Source organism: Ursus arctos, unplaced genomic scaffold, assembly GCF_023065955.2.
Source record: "Ursus arctos isolate Adak ecotype North America unplaced genomic scaffold, UrsArc2.0 scaffold_12, whole genome shotgun sequence".
NCBI classification, from domain to species: domain Eukaryota; kingdom Metazoa; phylum Chordata; class Mammalia; order Carnivora; family Ursidae; genus Ursus; species Ursus arctos.
In genome coordinates this window covers 28,194,222-28,213,697 of record NW_026622786.1, presented here as the reverse complement: position 1 = coordinate 28,213,697, position 19,476 = coordinate 28,194,222, and the positions used below count along the sequence as shown (strand labels likewise).

The following is a 19,476-nucleotide window of genomic DNA, read 5'->3' as shown; positions in this document are numbered from 1 at the left end:
AATTAATTAACACATAGTGTATTATTAATTTCAGAGGTAGAGTTCAGTGATTTATCAGTCTTTTATTTTATTTATTTATTTTTATTATCAGTCTTATATAATACCCAGTGCTCATTACATCATGTGCCCTCCTCCATGTCCACCACACAGTTACCCCATGTCCCCAACTCCCACTCCTCCAGCAACTCTTAGTTTATTTCCTGTGAGTCTCCTATGGTTTGTCTCCTTCTCTAATTTCGTCTTGTTTTATTTTTCCCTCTCTTCCCCTACTTCTCTGTTTTGTTTCTTTTTTTTTTTTTAAAGATTTTATTTATTCGACAGAGATAGAGACAGCCAGCGAGAGAGGGAACACAAGCAGGAGGAGTGGGAGAGGAAGAAGCAGGCTCATAGCGGAAGAGCCTGATGTGGGGCTCGATCCCACAACGCCGGGATCACGCCCTGAACCGAAGGCAGACTCTTAACCGCTGTGCCGCCCAGGCGCCCCCTCTGTTTTGTTTCTTAAATTCCACATACGAGTGAAATCATCTAATTGTCTTTCTCTGATTAACTTATTTAGCTTAGCATAATACCCTCTAGTTCTATCCACATCGCTAAGAATGGCAAAATTTCTTTTTTTTTGATGGCTGAGTAATATTCCATTGTACGTATATACCACATCTTTATACATTCATCTGTTGATGGACATCTGGGCTCTTTCCATAGTTTGGCTATTGTGGACATAGCTGCTATAAACATTGGGTTACAGGTGCCTTTTAGAATATCTTGCCCAATGGGTCATTCTTACTCTCCTCTGAAATGTAATCTATTTCCTAAATCTTTCCTTTAACCTTGCATGCTCTTCCTTCATTGCTACAAACTCCAAGATGATACACTTTCTCCCACAGTTCCTAACACTTTAACATTACCATACAATTTATTGGTGAATTAGTAATTTTCTCTCTTGTCCTCCTGCATGGCTCTTTCTCTGGTCCTTTAGGCTGTAACTGAAAAATAATCTTTTGTCGAGCCCTAATAGAAAGTTCTAAACAGGGGGCTCCTGGGTGACTCAGTCAGTTAAGCATCTGCTTTCAGCTCAGGTCATGGTCTCAGGGTCCTGGGATAGAGCCCTATGTCCTGCTCCCTGCTCAGTGGGGAGTCTGCTTCTCTCTCTCCCCCTTTCCCCTCCCCCCTTCTCATGGGCTCTCTCTCTCTCTCTCACGTTCTCTCTCTCTCTCAAATAATAAAATCTTTAAGAAAGTTCTAGACAAAATTAAGCATTTTCTTTTTTTCTGCTGTCATGGCACAAAAAAACCTCTAATGTGACACTTAACCTATTTATAATTTTTTTTTCATATTTTTCCTCCTCTACCAACCTTTGAAGATCAGGGATTGTGATCTGTTTTTATCTTTGTATCCTAGGTGCATACCAAATTGCCTAACTGTTGAAAGAGGTAATGAAAATGTCTACGTGGTAAATGGAGAATTTAGTAGAAGCTCCACTTTACAAAATTTAGACAGTTGAACACCTCTACACACACACAAACACCGCTCCTCATTCTTGTAATCTGTATTAGGCAACTCCCAGTTTACATTGAGTAAACACCTAGGAAACCACTGTTCTGTGGGCTACTTTAACATGAGTATTATGAAAGGTTTTATGTACTTATTTTCTGACTGATAACTCTTGCCTCCAGTTTCTTCAACTGAAGACAGGGATTCACTAAGTTACTGTACATATGCCAGTCTAAGAGCTAGGGATAACGATTTCTGCAGCATAGGGCCAGCCAGAAGAATGCTGTAATCTTAATGCTCTTCTCATTCTGGGAGTAAAGCCAGCATTCACACAATGCACGATTGTTATTTCTGAATATCCCTTTGCAAAGAACAGTGTTTCTCAAACTTTCTGTTTGATCAGAGCCACATTAAAAAAATACTCTCTATATCACTGCTCCGGACACATGGGATACAAGACTGGAATAAAAATTTCTCAGAACTTGTTTACACGTAACGCACTCTGAGTTTTCTATTGTCTTCTATTCTTACCGATTTCTCTCTCTTACACACACACACACACACACACAGAGCGGCGGTCTCAATCTATCAAACTCATTCCACAATCCCCTAGATAATCCATGGTTTAGAAAAACCCTGGCTTAGAAAAAGGTTTTCGATTTGTATAGTCATTCTTCCCACATTTCCCTACACCTCTTCGGAGTTCCCGACAGGTAGTTTCGTCTAAATATTTACTGTGCCTTCAGTTTTGTATAGTGTATGACGGGGCCATGCCCCTTCTTTCTGCGCTCCTTTAAGAGGGTGGTAACGGCCCTTCACGGTGCGGAGGAAGGGGGGTTAGGCGGAGTGGCAGGTCGCACTAGGCCCCCGGCGCAGGGTAGGCCTGCTCTTCCAGTTCTTGTGAAAGCTTGGATGGGTGTGGGTGAGGCAGGGTAAGCATCGAAGCCCTGGAGAACTAACGAGCGCCTGAGAGACGATCAGCAGCATCTCGGCGACGGCAGCCCTGGTGACCCTGCGGGGGTCCGCGCGTGCGCAGAGAGCGTCCCAGGACTGTTCCGGCCGCAGCGGCGCCCGTGCACGCTCCCGCCGAGCTGAAGTCCGTGGTGGGCTACTGCGCGCGGACGACGCGGCGGCGCGCGCCAGGGGGCGGTCCTGAGGTGCCGGTCCTGCGCTGCCGGCACCGCCCTCCCTCCGCTCGCTCTTCTCCTCCCAGTCTCCCCCGCGCTTCCTGCACTAGGGGTTGTCGACGCCGCCGCGGCTCCGTTCCCGGCTAGCTCGCACTGGCGGTTCCATGGCGGCCTTCAGCAAGTACTTGACGGCGCGAAACTCCACGCTGGCCGGGGCCGCGCTTCTGCTGCTCTGCCTGCTCCATAAGAGGCGCCGCGCCCTCGGCCTGCACGGGTAAGAAGACCTTTGGCCGCGCTGCCTTCCCGGGCCCGAGCGGGCGGGCCCGCGCGCTCTCCCTTTTCGCCTGGCGCCCGGCGGACGGGTCCCTTGGCCCGGCAGGGTCAAGCGTAGAGAGGGCGGGCCACGGCTGCTGGCGGGCTCTTCTGTCAAGGTGTCTGGTGTTCCCCGCGGCGCCGTCATCCCCAGTGTTCCCTGCTCTCAGCGCTTTGCCCCCGGGAATGTTTCTTTCCTCTACACCCGCTAGGAAACCTGTACCTCCTGCCCCCAGGCCTCGTCCCTAGTGCTCCCTACGCCCTACTCGGTCACCGGGAGCTTGAGTCTTTACCCAGCGCCCGCTAGCAAACCTGATCTTTCTCTGCCCCGAGGCTGTCGCCCCCAGCCCACCTTCTGTATCAACTTTCTGGGTATGTTCTAGTTTTGTCATTTCATCTCCTGAGAGACCGTGGGTTTGCTCTATGGACGCATATGTGTGATTCGAGGCTGAGGATTGGTACTTGCCAGGATAGAGGCTGTTGCCTCAGTCACTTGGATGGGGTTTGGCACGACTCCCTAGTAGTTGCTGTTGAAAGTCGTGAGGATGGTACATTTGAACTATCCTGGGTCCATTCGGTAAAATTGCTTTCTGAAGTGGTGTTCCCTGGAAGTGGGTCAGTGAACTCCCTGCCATTTCATCCGCAAAGTCTGGATTCAGAGCAAGGTTCCTTCCCCCGGCTTTTTAGGTGGAAGGTTAAAGTGTGATTTAGCTGAGGATCAAGATCCTTTTTGATTATACTCCATTCTTCCTCCTCGAGAGAATCTTAATGTTCAACTTTGGGCGATTATAAGATTAGAGGAAGGAAAAGAGAGAATTGAGTTACTGTTGCAGACATCATATTTTCTTCTCTGGGAGACACTTGGTTTCAGCCAACCAATTCCCTAGCATTCTTGCCAGTCATTGGGTATTACATATTAAATCTTGGCATACTGCTTTAGTGTATTTTATTTCATTCATCTCTCTGGGCAGGTGCTGTTGCCTCTTGTTTTTGTTTTGCTTGAAATATCTGATTAGTTGTACACTTTGGACTAAATCACTAACAATGCCCTTCCATCCATGAAATTCTTACTAACCTCCTGTCTTCCTTATCTTACTAAGGTCTGAGGTGGTGATCTTTCTTTTCCTTTCTCAGTTCGATTAACAGAGTTGAAAATGATTTGCATCTTTGTCCAGACAATACAGTAGCAATTCACTTTTCTTCTATTCAGTTAGCTTTTAAAATGATTTCTTCTGAAAAATATAAACAATTTTTTTTCTATTGTGTGTTTTCTGAGCTCCCAGTTGCAAATGGAAGTTTTTTGTTATCTGGGAATATGTCAGAAAATGTTAAATGCTATAAAATAACTTTGAGTTACCTTTTATTAGAGAAATGTTTCAGTGCATAAAACAGGTGTTTAGTATGAGGTAGGGGATTTGAGGACAGCTCTAACAGCTCTGGCTTACTTTGTTTTATCAGAGTATTACATGTGTAATATGGAATATAGAAAAGTACACATTAAGTGTACAGCCTGAAGAATTTTTACAGATAGAACTCACCCAAGTAATCAGCACTCAGATTTGCACCCGTAGAACATTATCAGCATCCCAGAAACTCTTCATGTCCCTTCCAGTCACAGTTTAGATAATCTAGCCAGTGATTTATAAGGCTGTAGATTATTGTGAGGAAAGTGTTAAATGTCATCTCCTGAGAAAAAGCAAAACAGTGTAATAGAAACTGTCTTACTAAATTTTAGGTGTTTTTTCATTTACATTTTATTGTAAAATCCTTTGGAAATCTTTTTGAGAAACTTATACTTTTTGAGGGATTAAGTTATGCAACAGCTAATTTACTGAACAAAAGATTGTTAACCTTGTGCATTGGCATGAATAAGGAAAATCTTTATCTTCCACATTAAATATTTTGTGGGAGGAGAATGCAAATTAAGAGCAGATAAGCATGAAGTTTAAATTACTGAGATAAAAATAATTGAATTTTAAAACCAAGAATGGTGTTGAGTCTATTTTTGTAGATGTTGTATTTTCAGAAACTTTTGGATATCTTTAAGATGCTATCTTTGGCTGCACAGTTTGAAGATTAGGAGATTAGAAAATTCTAACTTTATATTTTATTGGCTTTTTGGGTATCGTTTGTAACAAGGCTAAGTAGTTTTCCTTTCTCGTGCTTAATTAAGGAACCTATGGCTGCTTGGCCTTTTTTCATCTACGCTATTAACGATAGGTTTGTCTTAGAAGATATTCCTTAGAATCAAGTAGGTAATAGAGCTAGTAAAACCACTTTAAAAGTTGTAATGTTACATTATACCGAACATTAGGAGAATAAATAATTTAATTTTCTGAGTTATTTTTTTAGTTTTGTTAATGTATTTTTTTCAAAGTAAACAGAACGATATAATGAATCATCTGTACGCTTTACTGAAGAAGTGCCATCAACATTTTGCCGTTCATGTTTCATCCCTTGCTTCCACCCCTTATTTTTACAGGTTTTTAGGTAAATTTATATTTTAAACAGTATAAATCTCGGTTATACATTTTTTAAGTAAATGCGGTACAACAGTGTAACACACCCCATCATAAATTAGAACATTTTCATCTTCCTAGAAAGTTGCCTTGTGTTTCCTACTACCGTATACTAGCTTTTCCCCCCTTAATTTTAAGTCATACATTTTAAAATCATATGTTTTACTTTATTTATTATTTATGGGGAATAGTGGAATCTGTACTCATGGATAAAGGAGACCATATATTCAGTTTGAAGGAAGTATCTGTTTCAAAATCTGTTGTATTACTGCCCTAGGTGCTATGGGATGAAGGGTGTGTGTGTGTGTGTGTGTATTACACATACATTCAAAAAATATATGACATCTTTTCATAGGGAGCTTACATTCTTGTTAGGGAGGAGAAATTTAAATGCAAATTAGTTAAAATTGTAAGGTCATGACTGAATGCAGTATACAGACAGACATGCCTTAGAAGTTCTGAGAAAGGAAAGATTAATGTATTTGGGAAGAGTTAGGGAAGGCTTTATGAAGAATATGAGCTAAGCCTAGAAAAGGGGTAGGAGTGGATAACTGCAGATAAATTGAATGTTAATTCAGCCTTTATCAGATTTTTGTTGCATTTTGTGGTAGGAGGAAGCTTTGTGGTACCCTTTCAATCCATCTTCCACTGCCACCAGAGCTCTTTTTAAGAAACACAATTATGATCTCGTAATTCCTTCATTAAAGTCTTTTGGTTATTCTAAAACACAAAATTCTTAGCACAAGAAAATCGTGCTCATGATCTGGTCCTTTACTACTGCTTCTCCTACTCATCCAGCCATATGGAGTAACAGTCTCTGAGTATGACAGGCTTTGCTCAGCCTTTGCAGTCTAATTATAATCATTGTCATCCCCAACACTTCTCCCCACCTTTCGGTGTTTATTTTCTTTCAAAATTCAGTCCAGTTAACACTTTCTCTTAGGTGTTTTCTGTCTTTTCCTGATTTCCAAACTGGTGTTGTTGTCCTTTGCTCTAATATGCTAAACATTTCTCTACTCCACTAGTTAGCACACTGTATTGTACTAGTTGATTTTCTTGGCTTCTGTCTACATCAGAGTGAGTTTCTTGAGGGCATGTACTGCGTCATGTATAAATTCCTAGTTTACACACATCACGGGATAGACACTAAGTGTTGTATGGGGTGGACAAATTATGTAGGATAGTTGAAGAACTTTTTTTTTAGTTGAAGAACTTTTGTTTAGTTGGAGAACTATTTTTTAGTTGAAGAACTTTTAAGATTAAGGGTAACTGTCTGACAGTTGGGGATGTAAGACCAGTACAAACATGAGTAGAGGCATTAGGTAATCGAGGCAATAGTTGTATATCTAGAGTATGTAACATGGGCGAGGTAGTAGGAAATTATGGGCCAATTTTAGAGGGCAGGTAAAGAGACCAGTCTACACTGCCATGATATTTTATAATCTTAAACCAAACACGAAATACAAAAACAGAACAAAGCAGTTTCTTTCCCTTCCCATGAAGCTTGTCAAGTTCAGATTTCTCATCCTGGATTTCAGAGCCTTCCCTCACCTGGTCTCACCTTACCTGGCTAATCTTACATGCCTTTGCCTGCCAGTGAGTATGCTGTGTTCCATATAGACCAGTTTTGCACTGTTCTCTGAACAGGCCACATTCATTCCAGGCTTTGGAGCTTTATTTGTATTAACCAAACCTGGAATCTCTCTCCTTACATCTTCTGTTCTTCAGCTCTGATCCTCTAAGGGGTAGGTGAGAGTTATCCATTCCATGAAGTATCATTTAACAACTCTGGATGATCTAAATAATGATCCGTTTTAAGTTCCTGAAGCATGAATTTATGTACCTTATTTTTATTTTTTTATTTTTTAATTTTTGGATCAAGCCATTTTATTGAGGGGCTTGGACAAAAGGTCAACAGGCTGGGAAGACAGTGAGATTTGATGTCCTTAGCGCTGCTGGGCTGTCTCCAGCTTCACAGTTGTCAAAAGCTTAGGTATCTTTCTTGTTTTATCTATTAATTGCTTCCCTGGATGTGATCTAGTTGTCACCTCTCAGGGCATAGCCAAGTTCCCCAGCTTCTGGAGTGATTCTTTATCCTTTTCAAAGCCCACTCTGTAGGTGTTGGGAACACAGTTTCCTCCCCCAGATATTTCTGAAGAGTTTCAGGGAGCTTGTATTTTTCCTAGTTACGCCTTATTTAACATTTTTGCCTCTGCTCTGTTTTATTTTATTTATTTTATAATTTTAATATATATTTTGTTTTTTTAAATTTTTTCAATTTATTTTTTTAAAGATTTTATTTGTAAGTAATCTCTACACCCAGTGCGGGGCTTGGACTCACAACCCTGAAGATCAGGAGTCACATGCTCTTCCAACTGAGCCAGCCAGAGGTCCCATATAGAAATATATATTTTAAATTGAAGTATAGTTGACATACAGTGGTATAATAGTTGCAGGTGTACAGCATAGTGACTCTACAAGTTTATTAGTTATGCTGTACTCATTACAAGTGTAGGTACTATCTGTCACCATACAAATGTTATTACAGTACCATTGACTATATTCCCTATGCTGTACCTTTTATCCCTGTAACTTATTCATTCCATAACTGGAAGCCTATATTTTCCACTCCCGTTCACGCATTTTGCCCATCACCTACTCCCACCCCTCTGGTGACCATCAATTCTCTTTATGTGTGAGTCTGTTTCTGCTTTTTGTTTATTTGTGTGGGGTTTTTTTGGATTCCACATATAAGTGAAATCATATGGTGTTTGTCTTTCTCTGATTTGTTTCACTTAGCATATTATCATCTGGGTCCATCTATGTTATTTCAAATGGCAAGATCTCTCTTTTATGCCTGAGTAATACTCCATTGCATATATATACAAACACCACATCTTTATCCATTCATCTATCAGTGGATGCTTAGGTTGTGTTTATATCTTGGCTATTGTCAATAATGCTGTAATAAACGTAGGGGTGCATGTATCTTTTTGAATTAGTGTTCTTGTTTTCTTCGGGTAAACACTCAGTAGTGGAATTATTAGGTCATATGGCACTTCTATTTTTAATTTTTTGAGGAACCGCCATACTTGTTTTCCACAGTGGCTGCACCAATTTACATTCCTACCAACAGTGCATGAGGGTTCCCTTTTCTCCACATCCTTGCCAATGCTTGTTATTTCTTGTCTTTTTGATACTAGCCATTCTGACAGGTGTAAGATGATATCTCGTGGTTTTTATTTGCATTTCCGCAATGATGAGTGATGTTGATTGTCTTTTCATATGTCTGTTGGCCATCTGTATCACTTTTTGGAAAAATGTCTATTCAAGTCGTTTGCCCATTTTTAATTAGAGTATTTGTGGGTTTTTTTGGCATTGAGTCGTATAAGTTTTTTGTATATTTTGGATATTGGCCTCTTATTAGATATATCATTTGCGAATATCTTTTCCCATTCAGTAGGTTGCCTTTTTGTTTTGTTGGTAGTTTCCTTCCCTGTGCAAAAGCTTTTGCTCTATTTTAGATCCTACTTATACCTTGTGTCTTGAGCCTGTCTTTTTGGTATCTGCCTTGATTTCTATAAAGCATCAGCCACAAAGCAGGTAGTTGTAGTAGAGTTTTATCGAGAATTTGGGAGTGATGGCAGCGATTATATCTCAGCATAGTGAACAGCTTAAAATGGAGACATTCTTTTATTTATAAGTTCCTTTGACATTTCCACCGTTGGCAGTTTGTTGACTATTTTTCCCTGAGCCTCAGCCCCGTGGACTTTTGCTAGATCTTTTCTGTACCTCTTGAATGTTCTCATATCTTTAGCTTTTGCTCCCTGCCCTCTCTTCCCACTAACTTTACAGCTTTCCTGCATACTTCAAATTCAACTTTCCTTCCTGAGATCTGCTCCTTTCAAATCAAGCTCTAGGAGGGGCTAGCTTCCCTTTGCTCAGTTTCATAGGCCCACTGAATGTTTTTCAAAGTACAAGGATGAGTCAGGTGAGGGGCTGGAGATCCTTGGGGTGAACCATGAGTGTATGTTATAGGCCCCATTTGGATCCTCAGAATGAAAAAAGGATGCTTCAGCAAGAGGCCTGAGAGAATTTGCCAGGGAAAGCATCTGTGTACTGAAACCAACTGATGCAGGTCAGGTCCAGAAGCAGTGTTCTCAGAACTGTGTAGCTGTTTGTGGTCTGCTGGGCGGGGACTGGGTACAGACTGTTTAATTAATTACACTTCTCTGTTTTTGGCACAATAGCATCATTGGCCAGGGATTCCTTTTCAAGGCTTTTTGCACTTGCTCTTGCGTTGCCCTGTATGCTCTTTCCCTACATATCCACACTGCTAATTCCCTCCCCTTTTTCCATCTTTTTTCAGATTTCTTCTCAGGGAAACCTTCCACTGCCACTCAGTTTAAAAAAGTTTTCTCTACACACACATTGCACACTTTCTGGGCTTTTCCTTATCACTATCAAATGTGGTATTTATTTTACATATTTATCTTGCTTATTGTATGTCTCTGCTGTTAGGATTTAAGTTCCATGAGGGCAGCAATTTTTGTCTGTTTTGTTCATTGTTATAGCCCCAATGGCTATAACTGTGGCTGGCATGTAGTCGGCTCTCAAAAAAAGTTTTTTTGACTGACTCTGACTCTGAGATGCTCATTTCTTAGGGCTGTGGTTACTGTTATTTTAAATAACAAATTTTTCTTGCTACAAATGTAAATGTCTCCTTAAGTATATTATGAGCTGTTTAGGAGCTGGGCCCCTTTTATATGCATGGGTAAAACCAGTCTTAGAAATTTATTAAAATGGTATCATTATTGTTTTATAACCTTTTCACAGTTAACAATACAGTGGAAACATTATAGACAATTTTAAAAATTAAGTTATCCATCATGTCATCACTATAACATATATATTTTATTTTTGTTACCCCTTGTTTCTCATTTATATGCATGTATTTTTACATAATTATAATGTACGTGTTTTATAATTTTCATTTAATGTGTAGACATCTTCCCTATGTTTCTACATGAACTTTGTAACTATACTTTTTTAAAAAAAGATTTTATTTATTTGCAAGAGAGAGAAAGAGAGAGAGAGTGCTCCAGTGAGTGTGTGCACCTGAGCAGGGAGGAGGAGCAGAGGGAAAGGGAGAAGCAGACTCCCCGTTGAGCAGGGAGCCCCGGCATGCTGTACTCTGTACTCTATCAGATCCCGGACTCCTGAGCCAAAGGCAGATGCTTAATTGACTGAGCCACCCAGTGCCGCCATAACTATACTTTAAAAGAAATACATAAATACTCCTTTGTGTGACGATATCATAATTTATTTTGGGCATCTAGATTGCTTCTATAATTTTTCTAGATAATGTTAAATATTTTTGCAGGTGAACGTTTCTGTCTCTGCTGAATTACTTCCTTGGAATAAATTGCCAGAAATGGGATCATAGAATGAAAGCTTATGAACTTTCCTTAGTGTTTATGGAAAGGGTGTGAACATTCTGGAGCTACACAAATTACACATGTTATTTCTTAAGAATTATGCCATAGAATACTATGAAATGAGTGCAGATTTAATTCTCTAATCGTCAATAAGGGGTGTTTGAATTTTTTTTTTTTTTTTTTACTACTTCAAAGGTATAAAATAATGCCACGGCATTATTTTAACTTGCAAGAATGCACATTTTTACATGCAGCAACTTGATCTTTATTATGGAGGCAGTTTGGCATACTATAAAACATGGTATGGTCTTTGGAGTTAGATACTGGTTCAAGTTTTTATGGATCTGTTTGCTAGATCTGTGACCTTGTACAAAGTTTACTCAGCCTCTGAGCCTCAGTATTCTCACCTGCAGAACAGGGGTAATAGTATTTACTTAACTCAGTGGTCGTGAGGCTTACATCAGAAATTGTCTTAACTCAGTAGTCACTGGAACAAAGCTCAATAAATAGAAGATAACTTTAGTTCCCTATGCTTGCTGAAAGGAAAACTAAAAGGATAGCCAAACATGCCTCTGTTAGGTTCTCAAAAACCATTCAGCCTTCATAAAAATTTCCTCAAATGTGCCCATGAAAATCTCCCTAAAGAAGCCTTTTTGTATGGGTAGAATCATTTACTTTCAGAGTTGGAAAGTATTTACTTTTATGTGACATGGCTTCAGGCCTCTCTATTTTTTCAGTTGCTGCTTCTTGAATATGTTATTTCTCCACCTCTTAAAGAAGAAGTCCAAAATTAAATTTATTATTCTAAATGTGGTGTGACTGACACAGAATGGAATGGCCTGTTACTTGCTTCGTAGGTCCTAAGCTTTTGCTAAAATAGGTGAGGTTATATTTATTATTTTTGTGGCAATCAATACTCTTCACTCAGATTTAGCGTACACAATTGTTTTCCCTTCATTTGCCCTCCTCAACTTGTTCTGTTTGATTTTTTTTAAATTAAACCTGGGTTCACGTATTTATAATTATCTTTGGAGGTATCACTTCCTCTAAATTTTTTTTTTATCTTGTACATTTAATTAGTATTCCTTCTCTGTATTTTCCCAGTAAATTTAAGTTATTGGACAGGACCAAGTATAGAACAGTGTGTTTGTACCTCTGTAACCTTTCTATTATTTGATATCCTTTGGGTGTTGTATTAGTTCTCATCTTCAACTTACCTAACACTTTTTCGCACCTTTCCTTCTGGTTATGACCTGGCACTCTTAACTGTAGGACTAGTCATCAAATACATATTGGGCAGTGAAAGTCTTCCTTTGAGATGTTTCCGCTGGAGCTGGTGAGGAAGGGTCGGCCTGCCTGCCTGCCCTCCTTCCTTCCTTTCTTGATTTACTCATTTATTTGACAGAGAGAGAGAGAGCGCGTGCTCACAAGCAGAGGGAGAGGGAGAAGCCGGCCACCCGCTGAACAGGGACCCTGATTTGGGGCTCAATCCGAGGACCCGAGGACCCGAGGACCATGACCCGAGCCAAAGGCAGATGCTTAACCAGCTAAGCCATGTAGGCACCCCTTAGGAAGTGTCTTTTAAAACTTTTCTGGTTGTGGAGCAGTGAAGATGAGACCCAAGAGCTGTATGTGGCATTGGTTTCTTTTGCATGGAAAATGTGGAGAACTGATTTGGTCCATTGTCAAATGCTTTGTAGCATAATAAATTAAGTTTATAGAATTTTCACGATCCCTTCAGAGAAGAGAATGAATTTGGTCCAACATGACTTTTTGGTGAACTTGTTTTTGTTCCTAGAATTTACCACTTCTTCCAAGTACTGGTACTATATTGTCCATTTGGATAAATAAGTTGTAATTTTTTCCCAGGATCAATATCAGTCTCATCCATGACCTGATGAATATCATCACTTTCTAATCTGTAAACTGAAATTGTGAAGAAGAAAGATACTCTCTTTGCAGTTTTCTTTACAATTATATATGCCAGATTAAATTTTATAAAAATAGGTATTGTATTTCTTTATTGTTATTTCTTTCGGAATGATTTGTATGGAATGTAAGAGTTGTTTAAGAATGGCATTTGTAGTTTTTTTTTTTTTTTTTGCACTTGTGGTGGGAGGAGCAGAGAGAGGGAGAAGCAGACTCCCCGCTGAGCAGGGAGCCAGACCTGGGCCTGGATCCTGGGACTCTGGGATCATGACCTGAGCTGAAGGCAGATGCTTAACCAACTGAGCCACCCAGGCACACAAGCATTTGTAGTTATTTCTACAAAAAACTGCATCAGGCCCTTGTTTATGGACATGGTTCTCATCATGACATTCTTTTTATGAAAAAACCACTTGTTTTAGGCATCTCTGTCAATGATACAGCCTTCTATAATTATAAGGATAAAATAGTTTGTATAGCTGATGGTTTATGCTCTTCAGTGGGAGTTATGTACATATTAAGAAGGTTTGAAGCCTTGAGTGTGCTTAAAAAGTGTTTTTTTAAAAACATGCCTTTGTAATCCTTTTGCTAAATTAGCAGACCTGAATGAATGCAATTAAATTAATGAAGTACAAAATTGGAAATAAACTTATCAAAGCATATTCAGCTAATTTGATATCTGTTGTTATCTGGGGAGGCTTCACATTTGAACCTGACTTTAAGAGATTTGTAGTGTTTCGCTAAGGGGTAGAAGGCATTTTAGGTGGGGAAAACAGCATGAGCAAGGGCATGGAGTTAACGCAGTTACGATTTGAGAAGGGACTCCAAGGATATGTAGCTGGGAAGTATTACTAAGAACTATTTATTGAGCACTTACATATTTTAAGCATTGTTCTAAGTATTTTATATGTATTCCTCACAGTCTTTTGGGATAGTTGTTTTATTTTCATTTTACCAGTGAGGAATCAGAAGGGTAAAAATGGTACCTGCTTCTGAGAGTTTTTAAGTTTGAATTAGCCATGTGGAAGGTAAAAGACAGAATATGGCATTTTTATCAAATCCTTCAGGTGCGCTTAGATTCAAAAAACAGTCACCATTCAGGGGTTAAAAAAAATTTTATGTTAAATGCAAAGTTAATTGTTAAAATTTTGTGGTAATATGTTGATATTAAAATGTTAGAGTCATGGTGAAATACTCTAAGATTTTTAGTATATTTTTATTATATATCATACCACAAATGAAGGAAACTACATAAAAACATATGTAACCTAATGACTTTTTTAGTTTTTAAAATAAACACCTTTGTAACTACTACGCAGGTCAAGAAATAAATCTTTGCTGGCCACCCCACAAGTCTTCACATGCCCCTTTCCAGTCAGAGCCCATCCTTCTCCCTTACTATAACTACTGCACTGACTTCTATAGTAATTGCATCCGTGCATTTCTTTCTAATTTTATTGCCCAGATGTGCATTCCTAAGCACTATAATGTAGTTGTGTGTTTTCTTATTTGTTTCTCTTAATCTGCATGTCGTGCTGCCATTTGTCTTTCCCCTTTCTTTCTTACAGTTTGTTGAAGCAGTCAAGTATTTTGACCCATACAGATTCTGCCATCTAGGTTATGCTGATTGCATACTTTTTCTTCATTTTCTGTATTTCCTGTAAATTAGTAATTGGATCTAAAAGCTGGATCAAAGCTTAGGTTTTGTTTATTTTTTATTTTTTTGGACAAAAATACTTCCTAGGTGTTGATGTAGTATACTCTCCATGAAGACGTATGTAGTGTCTGGTTGTTTCTCTTTTTGTGATTTTTAGACTGTCGCTTGATGCGTAGATCAGTGAATTTTTATTTACTAGGGCTTGCAAAATGGTGATATTGAATTCTGTTATTCTTCATTTATAAGGTGGAATGCTTCCATGAGAAGAAACTTTTCTTCATCTATTTGATTACCCAGTGGTACAGTTCAATTAGGAAAGGTAGGATAGATATTCGTTCTTACTTTACCAACTTTTAAAATAATCCATTAGTTCCCTGTTATTCTCTGAAGGTGACCAATGAGTTTTTAAGTGTCATTATGAACTATTGATTTACTACAAGCAAATACCTATTAATGCTCTATTTTATAGATGCTTTGGAGGAACCCTATTTTATGAATGGAGTGGATTTTATAAGCAAAATATAAAATGTGCCTTGGTTATCAACTCTTTCAACTATTCTATATAAATTTTAGGATCAGCATGTTGGGATTTTGATGAGGATTGCTTTTAATCTGTAGATTAATGTATGATTGCCTTTTTTTAAAATCAATCTTGCCGTAAGTCTGTAAAAATGTGTGAATTTTTTAAAAAAATCCAGCTTTCATTTGCTTTACCTTTATTTACTGTTTCTAATTTCCTTTTTTTGCTTCCCTCTGTATTCTTTTATTCTTTACACTGTCCTCACTTAATTTTATTTTTCTAATGTTCTGAGAGTGATATGAATTTCCATGCATACTTTTCTAAAGTATGCATTTGAGGTTATAAAGTTCTCTCTAAGCGCTGCTTTAGTTGCAGCACACAGGTTTTTTGATATATAAACTAAGCCATTTTGTAAACATATCATTTGATGTGTATATAATACATTTCAAAATTTTTTTTGGTTGACTTATGACTTTTCACAAGTTTATCTCTTTATATATGTCAGTTATCTTTTGTTGCATAACAAACCACCCCAAAATTTAGTAGCCTAAAATAATTATTTCTCCCCTCAATTCTGTGGGTGGCTGGGCAGTTCCTCTGCTGGTTTTGTTCTGGGTTTGCTTGAGGCTTCATTCAACTAGAGGATTGGCTACATGGAGGAAGGTTTGAGACGGCTTCACTCAGATCTGGCTGATGGTGCTAGCTGGTGGCTGGGTGCTTTGGTTCTCATCTAAGTGACTTTTTATCACCTAGTAGACTATACCAGTTGCCTCATATTGTAGCCTCAGGTCAGTATTCCAAGAGGCAAAAAGTAAAAGCAAAAAGGCTTCTGCCACATTCTGTTGGTTAGAGCAAGTCACAAGGTTGGCCCAGATTCAAGGATGAGAAAATAGATTCCTTCTTTTTAGGAGAAGCAGGAAGAATTTGTCTCATATTTAATTTACCACAATTTCCAAGCATTTGGGAATTTTTCTTGCATTTTTTTCTTTTTGTTGTTGATTAACAGCAAAATTGCTTTCTTATTATTTCTTTTTTCATTATTTTATTTTTATTTCTTCTAGTAGTTTGGAAGTTATTCTTTATTTTACTTTACTTTTACTGGTTACCCTAGAAATTTAAAATGTGTTAAAATTTTTAAGTCTAAACATTAATCGGTAATACTTCATCCCTCTCCTGAGCGGTATAATGACTTTAGAGCAATGGCTCCACATAGTTTTCTCCTGATTTATATGCATTTGTTGTGGTGGGTGTTTTGTCTTTTTTTAAAGTACTAAAAGACATTATTATTGTTTTATGTAATATTCATTTAGAGTTAACTATATGTACCTGTACCTTCCAACTGGAATCACCTTCCCTGCCACCACCAATCTGACCGTTAGTACAAATATACTGATAATGAACTTTCTCCATTTTGTCAAGGTAATGTCTTTATTTGCCTTCATTCATGAAAGTATTTTTTCCTCCTTAACATTGAATTCTTTTTTTTTTTTTAAAGATTTTATTTATTTGACAGAGATAGAGACAGCCAGCGAGAGAGGGAACACAAGCAGGGGGAGTGGGAGAGGAAGAAGCAGGCTCATAGCAGAGAAGCCTGATGTGGGGCTTGATCCCATAACGCCGGGATCACGCCCTGAGCTGAAGGCAGACGTTTAACCGCTGTGCCACCCAGGCGCCCCTAACATTTAATTCTTGATTGGCAGTGATTTTCTTTCTGCCCACTGAATATTTGATTCTACCATCTTCTGGTTTCCATTACTGTTACTGAGAAGTCAGCTATCAGTTTGTGACTGTTGCCCCTTGGAAGGTAACGGGTCTTTTTTTCTCCAGCTGTATTTAAGGATTTACCTTTATCTTTAATTTTTTCTGGAGCTCACTATGATTTGATGAGGTGTGGATGTTTTTATCTATCCTGCTTAGGATTCACTAGGCCTTTTTGACTTTGTGGATTGGTGTCTCTTCCATTTTGGAATATTCTCAGTCATTATCTCTATCTTGTTATCTTTCTTTATTCTTCCTGGACACCAACTAAGATAGTCTCATTGTAACCACTGTCTCTTACTTTTTTTCTTTTAACACTTCATAGATTTGTGTTTCATCCTTCTGGGGGCAGCATGCTGATCTCTGTATCATTCCAATTTTAGTACATTGCTGATGAAGTGAGCATTCTCTTACTTTTATTTCTTTGTTTTCCATCTTTTTGTTTACTTTTTGCTACACTCTGGATAGCAAATTCTGATTTAGCTCCTAGATATTAGTTGTCTCTTTGGCTGTGTGAAGTCTATTAAAACTATTAAATATTTAATTTCACTTGTTGTATGTATTATTTTTTAAAATTCCATTTGGCTCTGCAGCACCTGAATAACTCAGTTAATTAAGCGTGGACTCTTAATTTCGGGTCAGGTCATGATCTCAGGGTTGTGAGATAGAGCCCTGCGCTGGGCGAGGAGCCTGCTTAAGATTGTCTCTCTCCCTTGCTCTCTGCCCCTACCCCTTCTGTCTTTAAAAAAAAATATATTCTATTTGGTTCTCTTAGGTCTGTCTCTTTCTCTCTCTTTTTAGTAATTTCCTTGTTTTGGTAGATAACTTTGTTTTATTTTGTGTATTTATTTCTTTAAATACAGTCTGTATTGTCTTACAGGATGTGTTTGGAAATTCCAGCATCTGAAATCTTCTTGGGTCTCCTGTTTTCTTTAATTTCTGCTGGTTCCTGTTTATGGAGTCTACTTTGCTGTGTGCTTGGTTATTTTTGATTATGGTCTGGGTGTTTTATTTAAAATTAGTTCTAGGAATAATCTTGAGGCTTATAGCAAACATACTTTCAAGAGGAATGTTTGCTTTTAACAGTGCCTGTGAGCAATATTCAGGGAACAGCTTAAACCAAGTTCCTTAAGAGCACATTCTAAAATTTTTAGTATAGCATTTTAATAAACAGATGGAAGACTCACATTTCAGATGCCATGTTTTGTTTCCCAAATATTATTATATGTTATATTATTATATGTCCACATCATTGTTGTGTTAATGCCTTTCAAATCAACATCTCTTGTACTTCAAATCTAAACTTTTAAAAAATTGTCTTCTGGACGATTCCATATAGTTATCTCACTGAGACTTGAAATTGAACAAGTTTACAATGAGTCCAATTATTATTTCCCTTAAATGCTTTTACTGCTGTTATTCTTTTTGTAGTTAATGGAATCACTGTCCTCTAGTCACTCGGTGTAAATTGTGAAACCCGCGGAAAATGATCTTTGCCTTTCATGGCATCAGTTTGGAGCTGATGGGTTCTTTTTTTTTTTTTTTTTTTTTTTAAGATTTTATTTATTTATTCGACAGAGATAGAGACAGCCAGCGAGAGAGGGAACACAAGCAGGGGGAGTGGGAGAGAAAGAAGCAGGCTCATAGCAGAGGAGCCCGATGTGGGGCTCGATCCCATAACGCCGGGATCATGCCCTGAGCCGAAGACAGGCGCTTAACCGCTGTGCCACCCAGGCGCCCCGGAGCTGATGGGTTCTAATACCTCCTCTATCATTACACAGTTCTTAAAGTCTGTGCTCTTCTGTACTCATTTCCATGTTCAGTTGAATCTTGAACGATGTAGGGTTTAGGGACACTGAACCCCTGCACAGCTGACAGTCTGTGTATAACTTCGGACTCTCCCCAAATTTAACAACTAATATCCTACTGTTAACTGACCAGAAGCCTTACTGATAATGTAAACATTAACACTTATTTAGTGTGTTATATATCTTACGTACTGTATTCTTATAATAAACTAGAGAAAAGAAACTATTACTCAGAAAATCATAAGAAAAATACATTTACAGTCCTGTACTGTAAAAAATCTGCAAATAAGTGGACCCGCACAGTTCAAACCTGTGTTGTTAAGGGTCAGCTTAGACTTAGATTTAGACTTTAGATTTTAGATTTTTAGACTGTCCCAGTGCTGATCTCCTCCCTCACCCTGTCATTTCTGGCAGTTTTCCTGTGTCTTTTTTTCCATTCCCAGGGCTGCTGCCTATGTTCAGGTCTTCACCTCTGGGCACTAATTGACCTCAGTTGAGTGGGTGCCGTGCATACACATACATATAATATTTGATATGGCTGTGGAAGTGAATTGAAAGAGGTTAGAAATGTTAAGGAAACTACTTAGAAAGCAGGTGGAATAATTATAGTAGTTTATGTGAGAAATTTGGATGGCCGAAGTTGAAGTCCCAGCAACAGAGATGAGAAGAAGAGCATAATGAGCAATTGGATATGAAGAGTATGAGAAAGGGAAAATACCTAAGAATAATTTCCAAGTTTGTGGTTCAGGTGGTAGATGAAGGTACATTCACTGAGTTATGGCCCCGGTTCAGTATGAGAAAATGGAAGAATAGATTTGGGATGGAAAAGTAAGTTCAGATGTATTCATTGAATAATTCATTATTTAATTTTTAGAATTTTGTTTTGGAATATACTAATAAATTGATTATCTCATCAACAT

At 38.5% G+C, this 19,476-nt stretch overlaps 1 protein-coding gene and 1 non-coding gene across 5 annotated transcripts in view; one reads left to right on the top strand and one right to left on the bottom strand.

The window, feature by feature from the left end:
* The first annotated feature begins 2,330 nt into the window (after window positions 1–2,330).
* Window positions 2,331–19,476, top strand: part of ABCD3 (ATP binding cassette subfamily D member 3) — a 74,347-nt gene continuing 57,201 nt past the window's right edge. For all 4 annotated transcript variants that reach the window (XM_026497580.4, XM_026497579.4, XM_048220683.2 and 1 more), the window contains exon 1: window positions 2,331–2,892. In XM_026497580.4, coding sequence (XP_026353365.1) covers window positions 2,783–2,892 — 110 coding nt within the window. In that variant the 5' untranslated portion in view covers window positions 2,331–2,782. The remainder of the gene's footprint in view (window positions 2,893–19,476) is intronic.
* Window positions 17,052–17,153, bottom strand: LOC113254874 (U6 spliceosomal RNA). Its single transcript, XR_003315995.1, has one exon. It is a non-coding gene; the product is annotated as a U6 spliceosomal RNA (small nuclear RNA).